The sequence below is a fragment of the Chamaea fasciata genome, unplaced genomic scaffold (genome assembly GCF_029207755.1).
Source record: "Chamaea fasciata isolate MVZ Bird 193981 ecotype frontalis unplaced genomic scaffold, bChaFas1.0.hap1 SCAF_8, whole genome shotgun sequence".
NCBI classification, from domain to species: Eukaryota; Metazoa; Chordata; class Aves; order Passeriformes; family Sylviidae; genus Chamaea; species Chamaea fasciata.
The window spans coordinates 5,429,847-5,454,002 of record NW_027094093.1 but is presented as its reverse complement, the minus strand read 5'-3'; the positions used below and the strand labels follow the sequence as shown (position 1 = coordinate 5,454,002).

The window sequence follows — 24,156 nt, the reverse complement described above, 5'->3', positions numbered from 1 at the left end:
TACTGAGCAATGGAACCTTTGTTGACAGATCCGGGGTTAATTTACAAAGCACAGCAATGTAGTTCTTAACACGAGTACTACATTCAGAGCACATTAACTAGGGTGACAGCCTGAGATTCTGATCAGAGAGACACGAGAATATCTTCAGGTTTCTTTGTTGTCACTAAAGAACTGACTGGACCTGGAAGCTATTGGAAGCACCTACCTTCTCTTCCTGGCTCTCCCTGCAGAGTGGTGCCATCCCTGAACAAACAGAGCTGTGAGCTTCTGCAGCTGGGTCAGGAGCAGGGTCAGCAGCACAATGGTCTTTCTGCACCGAGTCCTGGCTGTGTCGGCCATCAGCATTTTTGCTGTAAGATCTAGTGCAGAATTAGAAATAAGTTTTAAGAGCTACTACCTGACCTTTCACATTGCCACGAGCAGTTCACATTTTCTTTTCAAAGTGTTCAGTTTCTCCATACATGCTACCTCCATTCTGCTTGCTTAAACCAAAAGAGCAGAGGAAAACTGGTGTGGTTTTTGACCTTGCCGGCTGGAGCCAAAGCAAAGCGCTGTGTGGAGGAACTAAGTGGATAAAATGGGTGGAACAGGCACACCCTGCCTGCGGACAGCTAGTGACTGGTCCCACTCCTGCATCTTGCTCCACATGCTCACCAGAACTGTGAGTTTGGACAAAAGAAATCAGTGAGCCACAGGCTGTTCCACTCCGGAGAGCAGCATCACCCACAGGAGCCCGTGGGGCCTGAACTGCACTGTCAGCACCGTGCCAAGTGCAACTCCAGAGAAATGTCTTTGGGCTCCCCCTTACCACTCCTGCTCTGGACTCAAGCCCAAAGCAATCAAACATGTGGTAAGATTAAAATTTTTGACCTCACTTTTAATAGAAAGTTAAACTAGATATAAGATAGTGGCATGCATGTGAAATGCCAGGTGGAAGCCTGGCCTTGCTCACGTCAATGAGCAGTTTAATTCTGAATTCAAGCTGCACTAAGATTTTACAAGGAGTCCACAGTTTCAAGATCAAGGTACATACAGAACTTTTTATTTTTCAGTACACTTTCTAAAGTTGGGATTACTTAATATAAAATTACTTAAAATAAAATTCCTCAATATGGCTTAGCTCTATTTTTATCCTGCATTTAAAAAAGCTATCTTTGACTATTTATTTCTAGTGTCACGGTTCACTTTCAGACAAGAGCAGACACAAGCATATGATAAAGAGCAGAAAAAGTTATCCCAACATTTATAGGCTGCTTTTTGCCCTGGCAGACTGTAAAGTGATTTATGGGAATCATATTTTCAGGGCCAAACTGCAGATGCAGGTTTATGATGTTGGTTCTGATATACACCTACTTTTTGCAAGACTTTTAGTGGTTACATTTAAATCCGATGAGTTCTGCACCAGATGGCAAGCCTGTGAGAATGAACCATTCACACAATGACTTTCTCAGTGTAAGGCCCCTGGCACAGCCCAGGACCCTTCAGAAACACATCAGTGAACACTGTGGAGTTTCATCTGAGGCAGGTGAGTGAAGAAGGACTCATGATACACTGGGTGGCTGAAGTCACAGCGACTGGGAGTGGCACAGTCTAGCAGAGCTCTCTGCTCAGTAAGGAAGATGTTTATTTAGTAGTGCCAGGTCACTAACATGTCCAATTTCTGTAAGTATGCCTGCCTCAGCACTGCCTTCCCTTACCAGCCACGGCGTTAAACGTACCTGGTACTGTCCCTGATGAGTTAATTAATGAACGGTGCCCTCATTTCCAAACTTCAGTGACAGCGTTTGTGACACTCCCGTACCACAACCCACACCAGGTTCAATAGGAAGGCTCTTATCAAAGCTAATACACCTGCCTGCTGTTCCTCCGGGGCCAGCGGCTCTGCTCCCACAGCGACCACCTCGCGCGCTCTCTCTCTTCGTACTTCGTGTGGCGCGAGGAAAAAGCTTTGTCTGACAGGTCTTCTACCTGTAACCACACACAGGGAGAGCTGGCATGAACATCACGAAAAACACTCAAAACAACACCAGCAGTGCCATATGTAATTCTGCAAAGGTCTGTTCAACAAAAAGAAGAGGCAACACAATGCACGCTTTCACTACAAAGGCACATTTGCATGCGTTCAGTTTACGAGAGCCCCAGTGTATGGGGTGCTGTCATTTTTAGCTTTATTTCTTTACATGTCTGTGGCTGATCTGAATGGACACAGAAGTTACACTCCCTCCATGCAACTAACACATTTTTCTCTGTGGTGAGAGGCAGAAAATTTAGAGGACAAGTATTCATTTGCAAATCAAGGCAGTGTTAAAAGTACATAATAAAGACAAGCAAAAGTTCCAACAGATTGCTTTAGGAGGAGGCTGGGAGGCAGCAGGATTTGCCAGGTGCTCTTTAAGCCCTAAGAAATAGGTTTGAGATCACCAAGGACTTTGGTAACTCCACAGAGAGGAACTCGGTGAACCTGAGGTGCCACATTCCTGCTGCGAAACCAAGCAGAAAATGGCTTCTGCTTTGAAGATATTATTTCTTACCCAATTGTTTGCATGATCCCAAGCACAGCTTAAACCAGCCCTAATTGCAAGTACTTTACCTGCTCATGGTAAAACAAGAGCCAGCTTTTTAGGTAAAAGATGTAGCTATTTCACTGTGAAAGTACCATCTGTGTTTCTCCAATGGCAACACACCAGGAAGTTTGTTCCTCAGCCAGGGCTGGCTGAGGAGCACTTTGCTGCCCTTCCCCCTCACTCCCCCAATGGCAGGGGGAGTTCTTGGCTGGATCCCTCCAGTACAGCTCACAGTTGTTTCAAAGTGCTCCAAACCATTCAAAGTTCACCTAAAAAGCTGAGCTTGGCAGGAGCATTTGAGTGCTGCAGCCATGGATTTTATGCCAGCTAGTCCCAACTCAAAAGCTGAGAAATTCTTGGAAAGAACAATTCCTGGTCATAGGAGCTGTGAAGCTGCACTGCCAGATCAGTCCTGGACAAGAACTAAACTAATAACTGGGGGGGTGGGTCATGGAAAATAAACTGCATTTATTTATTTTTTCTAAAGCAAAATCCTCAGTGGAGCTGTACAAGTTAACACCATTTATCTTCCAACTGAGCCTCCAAAACAGAGAACCCAATGCATGGTGCTCACTGCAGTGCCAGGTAGTGCCATAGAGACACTGGCAGTGCTCCACTCCATCGCGTTCCTGTGGGAGCCATCCCTATATCAAGTCTCTCAGCACTGAGGTGGTTCACAGCCATTAGGGGTACAGTGGCAAAATATCACAACCAATCAATCTGATCCCAAAGGTTTCATTTGGATTGGAATCAGACACTGTGGCTGCCCAGTTCCTCCTGAGAACTCGACAAGAACCTTCAGACAAACAGGCTGCTTAGTGTGCTCATCTCATCACTCCTTGCTGAGGGCTCCTTCATTGCTTTTATTTATGTTAAACACAAACCACTTTGTTAGCTGCTGGTTTCCTTTCATGCAAGCGAACTTAATGGGCTTCCTCCTCTCTCTGAAATTCAGCAGCTCTGTCACTTGGAGAGCATCCAAACAGGGCTACATCTCAGTTCACATTCTGTCTTCCCAAGGTCAATGACGTATAGCATGAAAGTGAGAATCTTATGAAGTACAAAAGTGTTATTCCCTTGGGGAAAATTCAGGATTTTTCTGTGCTCAGATTTCCTTTGAAGTGGAAGCGAAATATAATTTAGAAAGAAAAACTTAGGAATTTGAAAATACTTTTCTTGGCAAATTGCCAAAACTTTTCATGCTGGGAAGAAATTTCATTTTAACAAGTTTCCATTCAAAAATTGAAGTCCACATTCCTCTCCAAGCAAAGAGTTTTGAAAAATACAGAAATAAACCTTGTTTGTTTTCCATATCTAGTGACAGCATATTTAACCACTTGTTTATTTAAAGAGAGGTCTACCCTATTCTTTTGAACAGTACATTTTCTTATTTAAAAATTATTATCTGTTCTATGGATAAAAACTTCATGACATCAGAATAAAAGGTCTTTTCTTGGCTCGCTACCACCTCTGCAGCTCCCCAGCATTTCCTCTAACAACTTTAGATTAATTTAAAGTTTCCTCACTAAGGTTAGTTTGAAAAAGGACAAAGAAGAGTCATCCCTCAGTGGATGGATCCGGCAGCGATGTTGAGAGAGGAGGTTATGGGGAAGGCCTGTTTGTGAGGCATGTCTAATGATTTCACTGAAAGAAAACTAAGCTTTGGATCCCCCCATGACACTACAACACACTGTGCATTAACGTTGAATAGCACCAGGAATATTTCTGAAAGGTTCTCAAAACAACCAAATCTGTGTTTCACTCTTTGGCTCCACAGGAAACTGAGTCATAGGCCATGAAAACACTTATGCAAAACTAATTGCACAAGGAATTATTCCAAAGAATTTGTCATTACTAAAACAACTACAAAATAAACTCGAACGTTACAACTGTGCCTTTCCAGAAGCTTTAACCTGGACAAAACAAATCAAAACAAAACAGGAAAACCTGTGCCACACCCTCCCAGGCCTAAAAGCAATAAGAGTGCAAATTCATACATGCAAACCAGGAAACTCAAATGTTCTATTTCCAGAAAGTATTTTTAGAGCAAGTAATAGAGCAGACACAGATAGTAGATTAACTTTTGCATTACCAATTTTGTTCTTATAAGGCAAAATTTCCAGACACAAAAATGCACCCATAAAAGGTAAGCTTTTTGTTCTCAAAGGCACAATGAGCAGGCCTGCTTCCCAGAAAGTGCTGAGTTCCCATGCTTGGATGTGTGGCTCACGTGGAGCACAACAAATTGGGGAGCCCACTTGTTTTGTAACTTAGTAAATGCTGGATGCAGGTCTATTGCATGGATAGGGGTTGTAGCATTGAAGGCCTCTAAATGAAGAAGACAGAGAAGAAGACAAAGATTAGGAAGACAAAGACAACAAAGATGAAGAAGAGAAAAGTTATCCAGTGGCAGAAATCCCTGAATACTGCTTGACACAGGGACAACTCTGAAGTTCTAAAATTTAGCAATGCAGAAGATCTGAAGATATTATGCAGAAGATGGAGAAGAAACTATTCATGTAGTATCACAATAAAAAATTTAGAGTTATATCATTTCCAATACCACCACAGGCTACTATGCAGTGAAACAAAGAAAAAGCAGAAAGTATCTTTTTAAATAAAAGCAGAAAGTATCTTTTGCTTTCCCTTGTGTTATATGAATGACCTACTGAAGCTTGCCTTGACTTTAGCACACGGAGCCATTTCAAGAGTGTCAGAGCATGAGTGCCGAAAATGCCAACAGGTAATGGCGCTGTTTCCTCATGTCTTTTTACAAGCTTACTCAGTAGCAAAAGCTAGAGGAAGTTGAAGAATTATGGTCAATCACCTTTTCTCAGTACTCTGAAGAACATCCAAACTAATTAACACGATCCCAAAAGAAAGGGGGAAATTGGCAAAGGATGATTTACACAAACGAGATCATTAGCATTTTTCTCTGTCTGACATCTCTTCCCCTCATTCTGCCCAGTAGCTGACAGATGATACAGAAGCAGTGGGCCACAGCAGGAGGCAAAGCTGCTGTTTTGTTAACTCAAGTGATTTCCTGGCCCGAATATGAATCATACAGGATTGAGAGTCACGGAAACACAAATGTACTGGGTGGGCTTCTAATTCAGACATTAGTCCATGAGCTTCAGAGAGAGACCTTGAACTTCCTTAGCAAAATACACTAAAGGCATGAGACAACTCATCTCCACATGGGATCTGAAATCTAAACAAGAAATCCACTGATTCCAAGCAAGTTCCTTGAAGCCCTGAGTGCAAACCACTGTTGAAATTCTTCACTCCCCCCCACAGACCAGGATGAAGACAGCAAGGAACAGTAGATGCTCAAGGGACAGTGTGCCCTTGCTGCCTTTATTAGTTATTCTCCAAATGGTTTAATTAAATATCCTTGCAGGAGAGTTCTTCTGTGTGTGGAATTTGACCTTCTCAGTACAAAGGAAGGACAGGCACGTTTCCTGCTAGCTGGGATGGTACTAACTCAGAAGTCAGTGGGTGGAAGTGACACAAATTTGATCTCAGATTTCACAGGAATTTCTCAAGTGCACTGTAAAAGGCAGGGACAGAGACAGCTTTTCCTTCCAACCCAAGAGTATGCTGCCAGGCAAGTGCAGCTACACTGGGTAAGGAGCTGAGACCATGATGTTCTCCTAAAGGAAAGGTTCTGGAGCAGGCAGCTGCAGACCTAGTAAACCTCTGAGGCAGTTTGTGCCTTTGTGGAGAGCCTATGTTCTACCCCAAGGGAGTGACACAATAATTTGTTTACTGAGTTTAATATAACCTTCTGCACTGCTACCTAAATGCCATATTTTTCTACTGCTATGGCAACTAAACCTCTGCTGTAGAGATTCTCTCAAATAGCAGCTCCAGAACAGATATTGTGCATAAAGGCAGGAGTACAAATCCTACAGTTACAATTGGTGATAGTGGCAGAGACTGGAGGGAGACAAAAGATGTCCAAAGAACAGCAAAACAGACTGGTTTCTAGAAAAGAAGCCGCAAAAAGCTTGGAAGGACAGAAAATCAGCCTAGAGACCAGACTTGCAGGTACATTCACCCCGAGGTTAGGAAATGCTGAAACCCCTGATTAGGGGAGAAAGGGACCCCCAGCTGCAAAGTCCATGGACATGCCCTTAAGAAAAAGGTAGATTCTTATGTCTCAAGGAAGCAAAATTAGCCCATAATTTGCAAACTTAGCTCAACAGGCAGGCAGGAAATGCTGAATGTTATGTTGTTCCTGACAATGCAGAAAAGTTTGTCCCCAACAGGAGGGTTGCAGGAAAACAAATACTGCAAAGAAAACTGAGGAAACTTGCAGGACCCACAGGCAAGATGCCTGACTACCATACGAAGAGCAACATGCCATGGGAACTGGCCATGGAAGGAGGGGATGAGGGGAAGGGACAGCACTGGTGGCCCCAGAAGACAGTCACACTGGGAGAGGCAGCATCACAGTGCTCAGGAGCAGGGTGGCACAGCCTGACCCAAGGGACCCTTTGGGAGAGCTGACTGTGCAGCAGCAAGGGGCAGAAGAGCCAGACAAACAATGAACAAGGAACTTTAATGGTATACTTGCATTTCTGACTCCCACTGTAAAGGTAAGATGCATTTTCACAATCTGATACCTAACACTTTATTTTTGAAACTTGAAACTTACTGGGATTTGTATAAAGTCAGCATTTTCAGCAAGAATGTACCAATTACCCCAATTATATGTTGTATCTACTTCATATAAACTTAGTGGTTTAATTAAAATACAGCCTACCTCTTCTTCATCTGTTTGAGATTTTTCTAAAGGTTGAAGTTCAACAACTCTCCAGCTAGAAATAAGACAAGGAAAATCAAATTAAACTTAAGATGCTGGTAACAGATGCCTGAAATTTCTATTTTCCTTTCCCAACAAGGTATCTAACCTTTCATTTTCCTAACAAAGTCTTTAAGATATTCAATACAGTTGTAATAATATTTTTTAACTTAAAAGACAATAAAAAAGCAAACACATATTATGGATTTAAAGTATAGAACAAGTACATTTAGCACTTCAGGCAAAGTGCTACTAAGACACTGAAGCAGAAAGGACCAATTATGCTGTTTTTGAAATCCAAAGATGTTCTCTTTCTAAAACAAAGGAGAAAAAAGTCTCTAGAATCATGGATTGTAGGCCTACATTGTATGGAAAGAAATAAGCTTATTCTACTCTATCAGTATGGCTAAATAAAAAAAAAAAAAAAGCTAAATTCATTTCTGTTAATTCACAGAAAATAGTTTACTACTTTTTTAGGAACACACAAAAGAACACAACAATCTCCAAAAAATCATTCAGAGCTTGTCAGCCTTATTGTATATTAAAGGCCATAACTACAATTAAGATGATATAAATCCACTTCTACTTTTAGGCAGTCTGTGCATCTGCCACATCCCTGTGTATATCAGACAATTCTCCTGTACTATCAGCTGTCCAGTCTTCCCACTTCAGTCACATGAACTGAAATGCACAGACAGAAATCCAAGTGCATGAGAAGATCATCTTTAATATTATAACATTTTTTAAGTCCATGTAAATTATATTCTTAGTTCATGTTCTCATGTTCATTTTCATGTCTTCGCAATTAAGGAGGCTGTGAACTAACCTTGGAGTAAGGATTTCTTTGTACTGTAGTTTCTCCAACTTTGATGGTGCCACCAGTGACATGGGAATAACAATGTTGTCTATATCATAGGAGCTCTCACTTCTCAACCTCCTCCTGGAGTTATGCTGAATAATAGAATCAACACAGGAGGATATCAGCTCAAATCATAGGAAATACATGTTAGCAGAGAAACATTAGAACTTGACAAGAAAGCCTGAACTTTATTGGAAACAGACTGTTCTAAAGGGTTCATTCACGTGCTCTTTGAGGATGACTGATTCAAGGGAATAAAGGAGCGTGTGCTGTCTAAACCGTGTAGGACACACGTTTAAACTCAACTCTGCATTAGAACATGGTGACTTACAGAGCACCAGAACACCACTAGGCTTAGCAAAACCATGGGACCTGAATCTGAATGTCCTCGTGAATTTTCCATTAACTCCAGTAAAGAGTGTGTTTCTGTACACTGAGCCAGAGTGCTGCTGCTCCTCAGAAAATTATATACCAGGGACTTCGCCTGTATTTCCCCACAAGGGGTTTGAAATAGGGAAACTGAGAGTTAACAGATTCTGTGACTCTATTTGCACCACGAGGCCATTTTATATAGCTGCACCAAGAAAAAAAAAGTTGTGAGTGCCCTAGTGTAAAACTGGGAACATAAATCATGGTGTATTTAATGAAATTTGGGGGGAAAAAAAAGGCACAATGCCAATAAATCAAACTTACACTCCAGTTATACGATCTTCAAAATTCTTTTACAAGAAAGTATCTGTTTTAGAAACACTACATACTCAAATCTGGAATAAATTAGTTAATGTAATCTGCTTAATTCACTGTAAACATGCTCTGCACTGTCATATGACACTAAATCAGATGCAAAAGGCAAGTGGCTTTGGATCTTTAATTTGCACAACTCTCTGTTGATATTTCAGTTGAGACAGTGACACATTTTTGGTTTACCTGTGATGAAGAGCTGTGAGTGGACCGAGACATGGCACTGACACTGCTTGTGGCAGTAAAACTGCTGTGGGACTCGGGCTCTGCATGCTGGAAGGAGAATGTCTCAAACCGAGCGCTGCTTTCGCCTGTCATAAAAAACAGCAATAAAGAAGACACACCAGCTGTTGCCTATTAGACTGCAGATATTTGTCCACACAGTAATAATAAAGTCATTTCTAGACGCCTTCAAGTGAGCCACTTACAATTTACCGGATACTAAAAAAAGCCGTCTAAATAAACACTTGCTATTCATGCTGTCATTGTTGTTCCACAAAACTCATCCCTCTAGTTCTATAAAGGATTTTTTCTCATGGAACCAGCTTCATAAGGGCAAATCCTGACTCTCTTTTTCAGGAGCTGTCATAGACTACACACACAGAGTAAATGCAATCTTGACTTAGATTCCCTCTGTTCCCCAGCAGCACTTCTGGGGTGCATCTCACAAGTTCTCTCCAACTGTTTCTTCCTTAATAAAGGATAAAACTGACAGCAAGGGTAACAAACAAAATCAGTTTAGACCTCCAAATGGCAGTTTCCTCTGATTCACTGCTCCAGACAAATTGTAATTCCTGTTTACGTCCATTCAGTCCCAGTATAAACAGAATTAGGTGGGATTCAGAATTTAACCACCTGTTCTCTTTCCTTCTCCCTAATTTCCAGTAAGAAAGGAAAACTCAATATACCAACAAACAAAAAAGAATGGGTGTATTCCAACATGGAAAAAGAGGTAAGATTGATCCTGAAGACAGGGTCAAGGTCATGAACTACCATCTCCCAGGCAGCTCTGCAACTCCCTGGCACACAGCTTTTATTTTTGGCCTTGTTCATTAGGCTGACCTTCCTCATGGACAATTTCTCCTAGACAGAGCCCAAATTAGGAATAAATATGTAGTACTACACCCATATCACTAATAAGCTACAACTTGTGCTCCTACTCATGAATGTACCACAGAACAATTTTCTGGCACTGGGATGATCCTCATGATAAAAGATTGCTTTTTTGGTTCCATTTATAAAAAACCTAAACACTGTTGCCAGAAGACAAATGGTAACTTCAAAAGGTTTATAGAAAGATGTTTTGTCTCTTACTAGTGCTCCCAAGTAACTCCAGTTGTTGATCTCAGCGTTCATGACTACACTTAGAGAAACTGAGAAACACTGTGTCAGCAGCCACCTCTTGGGGACCAGCAAGTGGTCAGGGGAGCTGTGGCATGGAAAACAGGGTCACTGGTGGTGGAAGGGGACAGGGCACAGCACTCCATTGGAGATGGGCACGGAGTGTAAGAGGAGGCTGCACTGCACAAGGGGAACGATTCAAAGAACAACCCTCATCTAAATCTAAAACAGTTTTCAGTGTGCCCCAAAACAGCTTATATTCTCTCCTAAAATTTTCTAATTAGTTGGCTGGTCTTGCTTTGGGGTTGTGGATTGTGGGCTTTGGGGTTTGTTTTAATCCTAGATCATAATTTTGTATTAATTCATCTCTGCAGTAATTCCTGTATCTCCACCTCTAGTGAAAGCCTGCACTATCAGTTTTGCCTGGATATGCACCAGCAGTTAATTTTTCCACAATGTTAACTGATAATTTATACCTTTTAATTCTTTCCTAAGAGAAATTTTAAACTAATATGGTTTCCCCTCTTGCTCAGTGACTTATTTTCTTCAAATGCCTTGCGAAGAATTTTGCCAAAGGTTTTCCAAAAGTTACATAAATGAATCTGTAATAGAATCTGTTAGGCTTTACATTCTAACAGCCTGGAGAGGTAAGATGCCTTTTATCTTTCCAGTGGTATGCTAATTTTTTTATCCCTACGCTATCACATTGTTCTATGGAACTTTTAGGGCACTTCCTATTGATTTACCAAGTGCCGAAGTAGAGATTGAGTGGCTTAAAATAGAAAAGTAACAAGGGTAAAAACACAGTAAGAACAGGCTATCCACAAGTCCTCTTAAAAGTCTGGACGGGATCCAGAACCACCAATGACAGCACACAACAAATGAAATACAGTAGACAAAGATGCCAGGAATAGTAAATGTTTCATTGGGCACATGACTTAACAGATAACTTAGCAATATCTGTTTCACTGACTACTATTACAAAAAACCCTTTCATATTAAGAATGACACCCAGTATTGGAAGTACACGCTGAACTGCTGAGCAGTTTCCTTTAAGAGTACTCCAAAAATAAAATACAGCAGCTTGTCTCATTCTGTATGTACACTTAAGAAGAAAGATGATTACTATGCTTTAAAATAGCAAATTATTTTCATGGTGTTCTAAGTCTGTTTCTTCATATCCTTTGTGGAGACAACTCTCAGAGCCCAGTGATATTCATGCAGTACATATTTTAAAACATGTAGTAGCCTCTTGCAATGCTGTTTTTCTCTTACCTACTGCTGTCTCACTTAGATGCCTTTTCTTTCTTCCTTCGGACAGCTGGTCAGGTGTTCCTAACACCAACTGAGATTTGGAATTAGACAAACAGCCACTGCTCCACTGTTTGACAGAAACATGTGGATTATAGTCTGTAACAGAAAAAGCATGTATCAAGTCAGGAAATTACTTTTCATCAGTACAATTTAGAGGAAAACTCAACTGCTGAACTACTTATAATAGCCCCAAAGTTCTGATAGGAATCCAAACAGTAGCAGAACTGCAGTCAGGCACCAAACTCCCCCAACTTGTAGTATCCCCCTACAGCTCTGGTGGGATCATCTCAGTGCAATTAAGGACAACCTGACACTGTGGTCTGAGAAGAGATTCCTCTTCCACCTAAAGCCATATTCAGTTACCTTCTCAGATAACCTGCTTTGTGACAAGTTCATAAACTGAACCTCCTCATGGCAGAAAATACCGATGAATGAAAAATGGCCTTGCAAATATTAAAGTATTTTGCTTTACATACCATTGTCAGCAGAGACTTTAAACTCCCCTCCCAAAGACGAGGTATCAGCAGGTTCTCCTTTGATGTCATCCTTCCTTAATAATGTTTCAAAGTATATGTGAAGAGGAATATCTAATAAACAAAGCAGAAATCCAAAGGAACAGTGTCTGTATTAGAAAGATTGCCACCTCTGAGCCAATGAATTATGCATCATCACTAGAGGTCTAGGCATTGATTCACCCATCACATTCAACAAAATCTGAGCAATACTGCTAAGGACTGAAACAGACTCTGGAGGGTATTGAGTGAGAATAAGACTGGGGTCTTCCCTCTTGACCAGCTCCTGGACAAAACCCAGCACAGCAGAGAGCATTTCTCCTGCAATGTGAAGAGGCTTCGGTTCAGCCTTTTGAGTAAAAGTAATTAATGCGTTTGGAATTTGTTACTGCTGGGAGCCTATGGGTATTTCCAAAGTACATTCCTTCTCCATCTCCCTGGAAAAGTCTACAGCAGGGCAATGTAATTCGTTGCCTGATAGGAGTTCTAATGCAGAATTGGCCTGCAAAACATTTCAAGTGATAAGGAATCTACCCCATCTTATAAGGCAAAAGGTTTAAAAAAACCCCAAACTCTCTCTGAAAGTCTTTCTGGAAAAAAAAATTACAAGAATGAAGTGAAATTTAATTGAAAAGAAGTGTCAATGTAAGAAGTAGGCTTGACAGCTAGTACACTCAGAATGAGGACTGTGGGCAGGGCCCAAGGGTGGGCATTAAACTACATGTATTTATGCACAGTCTTAGCCTCATGAGCCTTCAGGATGTGCCAGGACAAAAAACTTTCAACATGTTTTGCTAAATATAAAGAACAATAATTTTTTTTTCAATTTGATATGGATCTAATTTGATTGCTTTTTCAAAACACCTCAAGGTTTTCGCTGTGTTTCCTACTCCCAAGTGAAACAAAGAAGGTCTGAAAGGTGTATTAGTCACAACATTTAAGTAAAGGGAGAACCAAAGCATTTCTCCTATTTTGTTGATCTTTTGTTTTGTTTTTGGGGTTTTTTTTAACCTGGGAGACCATCTGGGTGACTCAGGTTTTTTATTATGTCTTCCTGTATCTTAACTGAAAGGGCAGGAGTGCTTGCTTCAATCAAACCACAGCTTAGGTGCAGAAACACCAGAAACCTAAACTTCTTAGATACAAACTAGTTTTCCAGTTATCAAGGTGCAAATTGAAAGAGGTGCTGTTATGTTAAAGTGATACTGCAACCACTCACACCTTTAGTCAAGATCCTTGGTAATTTGGAAACTGTGAAAGAAAGACTTTGACATAGGGATAACTATGCTTCCGGAAGAGAGGACACTAGTGAGCCAGTCCCACTGCACCATTTACTAGACTGCCTGCCAATTATGATTCACCTTTAAAGCAAACCACATGAAAAACTAAGGTGAGAGAACTACATCTGAATCTTGAACTTGAAACCCTCCTTGCACACACAAAAAAAATCAAACTCCCAGAGTTCCAAAATGAAACCGATGCCAACAATGTATTTTCAACATACAGAGAAAATGAATGCAAACCCCTTTTCTTTTACTCTGCTGACAATTTTTATACATAAAGATGCGGGCACAGCACAAGCAGTATTTTAAGAGAAGTTATTGCTCTGGGAGGGGATAACCAAGAAAGCTGCAAAGAAAACATGAAACAGAAGGATGTTGCAACTTGGAAAATTTCTACCATGCATTTATTCACAGTAATTCCTCCACATGAAAGAAAATGTCAAATAGACTGGTCTACATGAGGAGGTAGAGACAGCAAAGTACACAAAGTAAAGCATGAATCTAGCCTCCCTCAAAAGTGAGGGCTGCATTTGAACAGGAGATAGCAGGTCCAGTACTTTTTCCCTGTCTCAACTATTATTAGTAAGGCTCCTGGAAAAGAGAAAAAATATTCCTTAAGAAATATATTCTTGATACTGGAAGGAAGCTACAAACAGTTTTCCTCCTCCATCCTGGCAAAGCATCCAACAGTAGCCACGGCACAGTCCAAAGCTTTTTAGTTTTTTTTATGACAAAGCTTTTTCTGAGAAAACAAAAGGTCCGTGTTCTTGCTACACACCCCAGTCTCTCTTAAGAGGGAGGTAAGAATGAACACAAGGGGCACAGACTGTCCTTGAAGAGATGTCTAAACCCATGGGGTCCAGCTGGGCTGTCAGGGGAAGTGATAGTGGGTGTAAAAGAGGAAAGATTTGGATGGTGTTTTTCTGTCCACAACAGAGTTCTGCTGACTGGGATGTTTGCTGTTGCACTCTTGGTGTGAGGGAGCAAATTTCTCCTATTTGCTCCTACAATTATCTCCTTTTTAACCCATATGTGGGATGCAAACTGCCAGAGGTGAGGCTTCCTCTAGATTCTCTCTGGATTCCATGTCCACACTTGGGTCTTCTCTACAGGCCAGTGACAAGTTCTCCAAAACCAAGCCTTAAGTCAATTCCTGACTTCCTAATACAAGGCTGCAGTGTCTACACTGTCATTCTGGGAACACTGGGTTTGATTAAAGATTCAAACAGTTCCATGGAAGTCCCAGCCTCATCTTCAGAATTATTTTGTGGCAAAGAAGCCCCCCAGAACAGCATAATCCCTGTACTGGTCAGTAACTACCTGGAAGTAGGTTTTTTCTTAAACAAAAAAATCCCACAAAAATTCAATCTCTTCTTCTGATAACAGCATTTAGGCTGTTATTTTGAAGTCACAGACAACATCACCTACATTACTGTCCAAAAAGACCAAAAAAACAGATGACAAGAAACCACAAAACTTCAAAGATGAGCAAAAAGGCTGACTATCACAAAAATAATTAGAAAACCTAAATAAAGCTTTTTAGACTCAGTCCAAAGGGCCTGAACAGAAAGAAAGTCACTTATGAAAACAATACAACCACAGTATGGTAGTGTGCTGGCAGAAGCACCATCTCTAAAGGACTAACACTGACTCAATCAGACACACCATGAAACACCCAAGCACACCCTTCTTCACGACCAGTCTTTCAAGGCTGTAGGCACATTCCTAGTACGGGAAACTTAGAAAGTGTGTTTTTCAAAAGTCAGGATCAAGTCAAGACTTTCACTTAGTCTAAACTCATGTATTTTGACAGTGTGAAGTTTTCTGTTAAGAGAACTAAGTCCTAAAAATCCTTGAGAAGACAAGTTAGTCCACAACCTCTACAGCTGTCACAAGCACAGCCACTCTGTTAAGAGTCATGGCATTACTTACCTGAAGGGAATGATAAGACAGGATGGAAGGAAGAGTCCAGCTCTTGCACATAATCTAGGATTTTAGATTCTGTGCTGTGCTCACTGCTGCTGAAAGTGGATGGCAAGTGAGTTTTATATGGAAAGGAGGCATCTCTAGATGGGAAAGTCTGCAAGAATACACAGAAACAAAGGTTAACATTTCCTTTACTCTTCTGGTCTTTCAAATTAGACCAGAAGAGGAAAAAAAATCCAACAACCCAACAACTCAGTGAGTGACACTCTTTAATATGTGAATGGGAAGAATATTCCAACAACCTCCAGACAGTCTAAATACAATTTACCTTCACTTACTATGGACAACAGTGCACAATTCAAAGAATACCAACTGTTCCTTCAATTAGGACCAGGAAACAGCTGTCAAAGCCTTCAGAAAATGAAACTGTTTCCAATCATTATTTTGATCTATCCCATGACAAACTTGAGCTCACACATTTTAATACAAGAAACTATATTGAACATTTTGAGCACACTGTGTACTTACACAAGGCAAAGTCTTCACCTTGTTATAATTTAAACATCAGATAAGCAACAGAAAGAAGATACACAGCAATAAACACAGAGAAGGATACATTAAGAACTGATTAATAGGTAGTAACAGGAATTTCTAAAAAGAGGAGAGGTGCAATTTAGCTGCTTGGCTGCAAAACTTGTTAAAGTATGGAAGGTAAAATGATGAACTGGTAGATGTGAGGTAGCAGGACTGAGGCAAAAGGCAGGGTGAAAATGAGCAGGAATAAGCAGCAGAGTGCAGGCTCTGAAAGAAGGAAAGAATTAAATATGATGATACAAGATAGCAGCAAACAGTAGTCTGCACTTCAGAATGTGGTACAAAAAGTACTTCAGGGAAATAATGTGGCATAAGTTACTTACTCACTGGATACTTGTGGTAGTAAGCCCAAAGACACTGACATTTTTAAAAGCTCCTACAGGTTTCTGATATTTCACCAAATGCTGCAGATCCCGCCAATGGGAAGGGAGAGAAAAGGACACTGGAGTACTCAGGGGGTCTCAAGGCTATCACTGTGCCAACAATCACATTTACCAACCCCTGGGAAACAGTTCCAGCGTAAAAAACTGGAAGAATGAATATGACATTTTCTTATGACTTTTTATGGAAACGTGTAGCACAAGGGCGAGACTATCAAAGAACACACTTGTATTTTCTGTACTTCTGCTTTCTGAATCTAAGAAAACTCTTTCTCCTGCCTGAAATACTCCAGGCTGCACTTTAGCACTGCCATTCATGAATTAGTGATGCAGCAATCATATCTAGCACATAAAATTCACTCCACTTAGCGAAAGCAGTCCTTCTGCCACATGGCATCAATATTCACAACTCACATTATCTCAGAAAATATTACATTAAGAAGTTCTCCTTTCTATCTCTTCCTTTCTTCTCAGTTACTGAGTTCTCTATGCTGGTACTGTATCTCAGAAACTATTAAAATCAAGTAAGCATGTTATGATGCTGAAGCAGAGAACACAGTGATGGTGGGGGAAGGTTCTTGTGTTTAAGTTTTTTTCCTCCCCAGGAAAATATCAACAGTCCTAAATTCACCCTGATCTCCATACAAAGGTGCATGCACAAGTGCTTTCAACTTGGAAAGAATTCTTTCCTAGCCCAGGACTCCTTCAAATCAATGTTCTGCTATTTTCCTGTGACAGACATATGGGACTCTTCATCTGTTAAACTTTAAACATCCATCAAGTGTTGGCAGAACTGGGTCCTGTGTTTGGAAACACTAGAGGGATAAATGCTAAAGCAAACTTCATGTTTCCCATTATATGGGTCATTACACTAAAGCCTAAAGAGCTTTTAGGTAGTTGCTCTATCGCAATGCACTAAGGGCTTGCTTTTCAAAACTGCACAGAAGTGTATTTCCTCTTGATATTTGGGTTTTAGAAATGAAGTAACTTACAAAATCTCTACTCTTTAAGCTGCAAGGCACCACTTCTACCTGTCTTGGTTTTTTGGGGGTTTTTTTGTTTGGTTGGTTGTTTTTTTGTTGTTGTTGTTTTGTTTTTTTTAATAGAAGTGAATCCATGTTACAGTTGATAAATATCTCGCTCATTCTTTAAAAAGAAATTCCCAAAAACTAATCAGTAAAATTACCTAGAAAGTATATAGATAAGACCAAGACATTCTGACATCCAGACTTTTAGTCCTTACCCACTTTTTCTTACTTTAATTCACTTTAGCCCCAAACACATCCAGATTATTAAAGCTGAGCCAGCTCAAAAACATGCATAGATGGTCAAACAACCTCACAGTCAAAATCCATTTTGAAACTATATTAAAATCCATCTGCCAATATCAGTAAATGGAAAACTCTTTTCTTTGACTTGTCTGTGGTGGGAATTACAAAACCTTATGCCTGAATTTGTGCCTTGCATGCTCTGGCATCAATACCTAAGTAATGGAAGTTTTCATTAAGACAGTTTGTAATCCAGAAGAAAATATAGACTTCATAGAAGGAAGAACAGTTTTATTTAAATGCCTGTGAAGCTAGTAGGAGAAAAAAAGCTAAGAAATTTGTCCAGTGTCTGTGTTCCTAGCACCAGATCTGGTTTAAATTTCTGATGGAGTAGTCTTCCACTGGAAAATGCTGAATTAGTGAAATCATGACGTTTCTCAGAAACACTGACTTAATCAACTCTTGATGAAAAAAATTCAGAAGCCCTTAGCACCGGAATGAAAGCATTTTACTCAAAGAAAGCGATTAAACTTTTATTCAAATAAAATGGAAGAATTGTTTATTGGAAAACTAAACTCTCCCTGCTTCCAATTCCAAATAGAATACAAACTACAAACCAACTGCCTTTTACAGCAGTCAAGTATCGAAACTTTAACACCGCAACAAAAACATCCACCAAGACCCAGCTGAAAACAAGCTGACGTGTATCTATTCAGCCACAGCAGTGACACAGGAACATCGCGGCACACAGCTTTTAGGAGACAGGCCCCTAGAGCAAACCTGACCACAATACCAAACCTCCAGAAAGCATGAGAGATTACAGAACTCTTATCGATCTTCCCCCTTCCCCTTGCTATACTACACCTTATAGATCTCCTGAAACCTTTTTCTTCATTACTGAAATACAAAACCTCATGCTTCCTGAGCTCAAAGAGATATGAAGGACAATATTACAAAAAATTCATTGTATCACAGAAAAGTCACTGCATTTAAGAGGAAGTGAGGAGTGTGCAAGCTTTAAATATTCAACTGAAATAGCACCTCTGGTTTAAACTTATGAAATGGAATGGTGTCAACCAACAGACTCTAATTTTCCAGAGTGTTATGTATTTTTGAACTTGGACTTTTTCCCCCTTAGTACTGCTTTACTGGGTTACAGAAGGTTATAGAGAGAAATTAATTTTGATATTCAAAACAATCATTGTGCTTGCTTGTGACTGACTGATGCATTAGACAAAGTACAGTTGGCTCACGCCTCTGTTCTTGAAGGGTCAGAAGGCTGAACTCTACTGGCCATCCCCTCCTTCTGCAGAGAAAAAACTGTGAGTCTATGAAGAATGCCATAACTGAAAGGAAAAATGTTTTGTGCTCTCAGTTAAAAAATTGTGAAGTGAATCCTCATTTTGTGGTTTCAGCTAGTGATCACTAAAACTCCTACCATTTTTGGAAACGTGCCCAAGTGTAACAGTACAGAGAGCCACAGTTCAATCATGCCACTGTGTCTGAATCCAGGAAGTTAATTAAATTAATTCAAATACACTCTGCTGAATACCTGTCATATCTGCTCCTGATTACTCTTATTAAACCCAAAAAGGCAAGGAAAAATGCAATTATTCTCTCTACACTCTCAGTTTTCAGCAATATCAAAAAAGAGCTACCTGCCTCAATATTAAAAACTGTTCTTCAGTACATGGGTAGCCAACTAAACTGCAGAGATTTAATTCTGGGACTCAGAATAACCTCTGTGTGGGTGGCTGACACCAAGCACACCAACCCTTTGAACACCAAACACACCAACTTTTAATCCTGTGCTGTCTACAGATCAAACTAACAGAGTAGCCTGCTTGCCTCAGTGCTTTATATCTGCCTTAAGGACAGCCTGCTCCTCCGTGGCTTCCCTCTTCTGCACACAACAGCTTGAGCAGAGCTGTGTTCCTCTGGCACAACACACAGCTCCACGAAACCTTGTGTTTCACAAGGTAAATGTACAGCTCTTCAGTGCAGAGTGCTTTTGGGCAGCACACAATACACAGACAGTGAAAGGTTAAACTGAAAGCCTCCAAGACCTTTTTTCTTATTAACAGGAGAGAGAGTGAGCAAAGCATCTAAGACATTCCTACATGGGAAGATGCACAAGAGATGGTGACACATACATACACCCTGCCATGTCAGACCCTCCCTTCCAGATGAAGTTTCTACAGAAGTCAAATGGACAGACCTTTCCCATGCACATCAGGTACAGGGATGCAAACTGCCCCAGGATGTAAACAAATTCATCTCCCTTGGCCCCTCCAAAGCCGTCAATAAAGATAAAGTGGCAGATGCTATGGCAGAGACCAATTTTTTCCAGGAAGAGAACACGGAGTTTCATAAAACACTAATGAAAACTTACTCAGCATCCAACTTGTCACAAATTCAGGGGTTTTTGTCAATATCCTACAAGGAGTGATAGCTTCTACTGTTCTCAGAGATCACCCACGTCTCCTAAGCATACATGGAGTTTAGTTTCTTTAATCCTGCAATAAGCCAATGAGACTTTCACCTGCCCTGCAGAAGTGCATACTGTCTCCTACATCCTGAAACAAAGATGTTTTGTTCAACTAGACAATCAATTGAAAAATCAAGGTTAGTGCTCAGTCTTTTTTGACCAGTTAAACCAAGAGAAAGAAAGACATGTTAATCCACAGGGACATCCTCTCAAAAACACCATGCAGGAATTAAGAGAAAATGTGATCAGCAAAACACTACAGAAATGTCACTGCAGTAAAGGTGCAAGACTGTAAAAAGCATGAAGGTTTTTCATTCTGAGAAAAGAGAGTTCACAGGCTTTCTGGCTTGCCACAAACTTCAGAGGATGGATCTAGTTCTACTGGCAGTATCACACACTTGCAAAGATAGAGGTGTCCGTCCCCTTCCTGTCTGCCTTCATGCCTCCCTCCCTCAGAGACAGAAATCTTCTCACACATTCAGAGCAGCTGAATGCATACAAGAACTTCTTTTGGCACTCAGGTTTCATTGATTTTTTAACTAACAGAAGACCTTTTTTTTTAAACTTCCAGGCTTAAAGTTGCAATTTCATTAACTATAATTTTCACTTACAAACTTGGTAACCAAGGGATTCTCCTTCCCAGACCACAAGACTGACATATCCACAGAGGTATCATATCGCTTGCATTGAACCAGTTTGCAGGAGACTTGGCAACAAAACAACATTTTTTCAGAAGTCAGCAATGCCAGGAAACTATGCTGAAGCAGATGGTGGAGCCAGTATCTAGGGATACCAAGGGAGAGGAAGACAACCAGTAGACTCCACTCAATGCAACTTCTTTCCTCCCAGGTACAGACCCCGAGCAAACAGCAGACATTTAGTAGGTAAGATAAAGGATATGCATGCTGGATACAGTACAAATTATATGTGTGTGCACATACATATATATATAAATAAAAATATACACACACTCTTCCCAAAAACCTGAAAATTAACAAGACTCAGGGAAAGACCCACATGTATTTATCAAGTGGCATCAACAAAAAATACCACTGGAAGCAGACATGGAGTGGGAATGCTCCTGAACGCAAAAATCACAGAAGCAGCATGAGATTGAAATCAAAATAAGAAACTCATATGCTAGAATTTAAATACTTCTCTCCTGTCTGCTTTAGAGCCTTCTGGACAAGCACTCACATTTTTTTTTTTCTTCCCTTTTTTTTTCAAACCACTAAATGAAAGCAGACATTCCACTGCTCTTACTTAACTGCCAGTTGGGACTGCAGAGAAGAAAATGTAGCAATATACAACAGCAAGAGCTGGCAAGATTATACCAACTGTTTGCTTGTGGTATCCAAAATGCAAGCTTTTGGACCTCCAATCCCAACTTTCAGGGTGCTGGCACCTTTGCACCTTCTGTTTTCTCCCCACATGCTTCAGTCCCCACAACCAACTCTTTCTCCAGTAGGCAGGAAACAATTACAATGAGAATTTTCAGATTAAAAACCTCCACCATGCTCTACAACTCTGCAAAGAAACTGACAAAGCAGAATTGACAGTACTCCGATCTCACGGCTCGATTGGCTCTTACCTTTACTTAGAGCTGTATAAAGTTTTTACAGATTAAAAGTCTACATAGCCTCAATGACATCTCCTGGCAAAATATGATTTGAAAAAAGTGGAACTAATATCCTTTGTTAGGATATTAAATGAAAAACTAACAAAATACACTGGCAAAACAAAATCCTTGTTATTAAAAAAAACCCTGCAGCAAGTCACACAGATAAAACAGCAAAAAAGAAAACACCAGGGCATGTCAGCTAAGCAAACCTCTCTGAGTTTCTGATTATTACAATACTTGTCTGCTTTTAAAACTCTTAGTATGACACAGATAATTTAGTTCTTTCAATTGCAGACAAAAAGTAGCAGGAGACCGAGCTACAATTTTCCTCACTACAGGAAAAGCATTTGCAGAAGCATTAGGCATCAGACTGAAGAATCTGAGGTGGGGGAGGAAGGCAGTTATAAATTCAACAACCACTGAGAAATGATTCCACAGGTGTTTGTGTCTTACAGTCCTGACACCCACCTGCTCCTTACAGACTTTCTCGGTTTTACTGTTTAGCTACTTTGGCCTCCTTTCCTAGCATTAAAACTTCATGACACACATTTTATAGGAGGAGACAGTGACCCAGAGGTCTTGACTTGCCAGCTGTAACAACACAAATGAGGGACAGATCCAACATTTTGAACGCAGCGCTCTCAAACTTCCAACTCCCACCTGCAAACATTTTCTCCTCCTATTAGAACACACGTTCATCTTACTCCTTGGTGCTGTCCTGCCTGCAAGTTTATCATTCATTCATTCAAACATCATGCTGAAGAAATGCACCACTGTAATCATGCCCTCTAGACTGAAGCACAGACTGCAATCCCAGGGTTTGTTGTGCATGACTCACAATCAAGAAACGGCCTAAGCTCTTACAAAGCTATTTAGATAAAGAAGAAAGATACAAAACAGATTCCAGGGCCAAATGATGACTCAGGGATCATCTTGTGGTACTTTGTCATCCTGAATTAGGGGACAAGCCGATTTGGCCCCAAAGGATGTTTCAAGTTCCTGAGGATATTGGACGGTGCCAAATAAACCAAACACCCTGCATCCTGTTTTATTTATCGGCAGTCTATCTTGTCAGTCTGGAAGGTCTTCTGGAGTTTCACAGACTTCTGTATTTTCTTTTAGCTATTACCCTGTGTAAGCATTATTTAACTAGCACAGCAGGGGAAGGTGTAGCCCTCTTCAGAAAAGAACCAGCAGAGGACAATATAGGGCATCTCTCCACAGGCAGTGGAGGCTTCTAGGTCATACACACTCATTGTAAATGTATGTGGCATGGCAGTAGATAAGAGAAAAAATGTGGCTGTCTTCCCAGTGACCTTCTGAACTGACAGATGGCACAGCAATTCACTCACAGTTTCATATTTTACTTTTCCTAACATGGATGTTAGGGGGGTGAAGGGGGAGAATGAGCTTCCCAAATGAATCTAAAGAGATGTGGGGTATGACACTCTGAACGCCATTCAGATGCACAAGGGGTACAACCTGTCATTGCAATGAACACCCAATTGCAAATTCCTCAAAGCTATCCCAGCATTTCTTAATGTCCCACATACAGAGGTCTGCATTTTACTGTGATTCTCTGGTCATAATTCTTTAGTCACCATCTTGCTCAAATTACTCTGCAGAGCAGCATCTTCCCTCAGCACTGCCAGGCACTGCTCGCTGGCTCTTCAAACCAGGCACTACCAGGAGCTGCAACACTCAGAGGATTCAGTTTGCTCCTCTGATTTTGGCAAGCTGGAATTCGTTAATTCCACACCTGCTGCAAGACTCTCAGCTTGTTTTCAGGGCAGTGACCTTAAAGAAATGGGGATCCTCACAGATTGTGGTAGCAGGGGTTATATAAATATGTCAAATTTGAAGAAATATGGGAGAGGCACTTGCTAGAGAAGGCACACTGATATTACATTAAAGACCCAACTATTTTCCATATGCTAAGAAGTTACTCATTTTTCCTGTGCAAGACCAGAGGAAATTTGCTGGATTACTCTGGGGAATATAAATGTATTTTCAGAGAAAACTAGATATCACTCCCAGAAACCATTCCCCATTCTGCATCCTCACCCTTAGACATCTGCCTAATCCAGAAGCCAGCCAGGGCTGATGGCCAGTGCTCTTTCATTACAGGACGAGCAATCTCATCCACAGCCAGGTAACCAAGTGCAGCAAGTGCAGGACCAAGAAAGTGACAGGGCCTGTTAGAGTAAGATTTGTGGGATGAAACGATACACTGCTGACGACTCTTAATTTAAAGCCTCGATACCCATTTAGGTTTAATTGTCAGGATGTGCTGGAAACGTCCAGTCTAATTTTATCACTTACTTCCCTAGCAGAACCCCTGATCCTCTGTTTTTAACCAACACCCTGTGAGAGGCTTTGTTCCCTGCTTTACCTAATTTTCAAAACTTAATTGAGTTTGGCACTTGCATGATGACTGAAGCTGACAACTCGATTGCTG

General features: G+C 40.7%; 1 protein-coding gene across 4 annotated transcripts in view; it reads right to left on the bottom strand.

Moving 5' to 3' along the window:
* The window catches only part of KANSL1L (KAT8 regulatory NSL complex subunit 1 like), a 55,807-nt gene that overhangs the window by 2,122 nt on the left and 29,529 nt on the right, over positions 1–24,156 (bottom strand). For 3 of the 4 annotated variants that reach the window (XR_010722089.1, XM_066189457.1, XM_066189460.1), the window contains exons 6-13: positions 15,354–15,501; positions 12,103–12,213; positions 11,588–11,722; positions 9,158–9,282; positions 8,198–8,322; positions 7,333–7,387; positions 1,856–1,968; positions 206–359 (exon numbers count right to left, since the gene is read on the bottom strand). Coding sequence is in view for 3 of the 4 variants with exons in the window: in XM_066189457.1 (XP_066045554.1) it covers positions 206–359; positions 1,856–1,968; positions 7,333–7,387; positions 8,198–8,322; positions 9,158–9,282; positions 11,588–11,722; positions 12,103–12,213; positions 15,354–15,501 (966 nt within the window). In the remaining variant the exon portion in view is untranslated. Of the gene's footprint in view, positions 1–205; positions 360–1,851; positions 1,969–7,332; positions 7,388–8,197; positions 8,323–9,157; positions 9,283–11,587; positions 11,723–12,102; positions 12,214–15,353; positions 15,502–24,156 lie in introns of those variants that run through there. The other variant, XM_066189459.1, reaches the window with a different exon arrangement.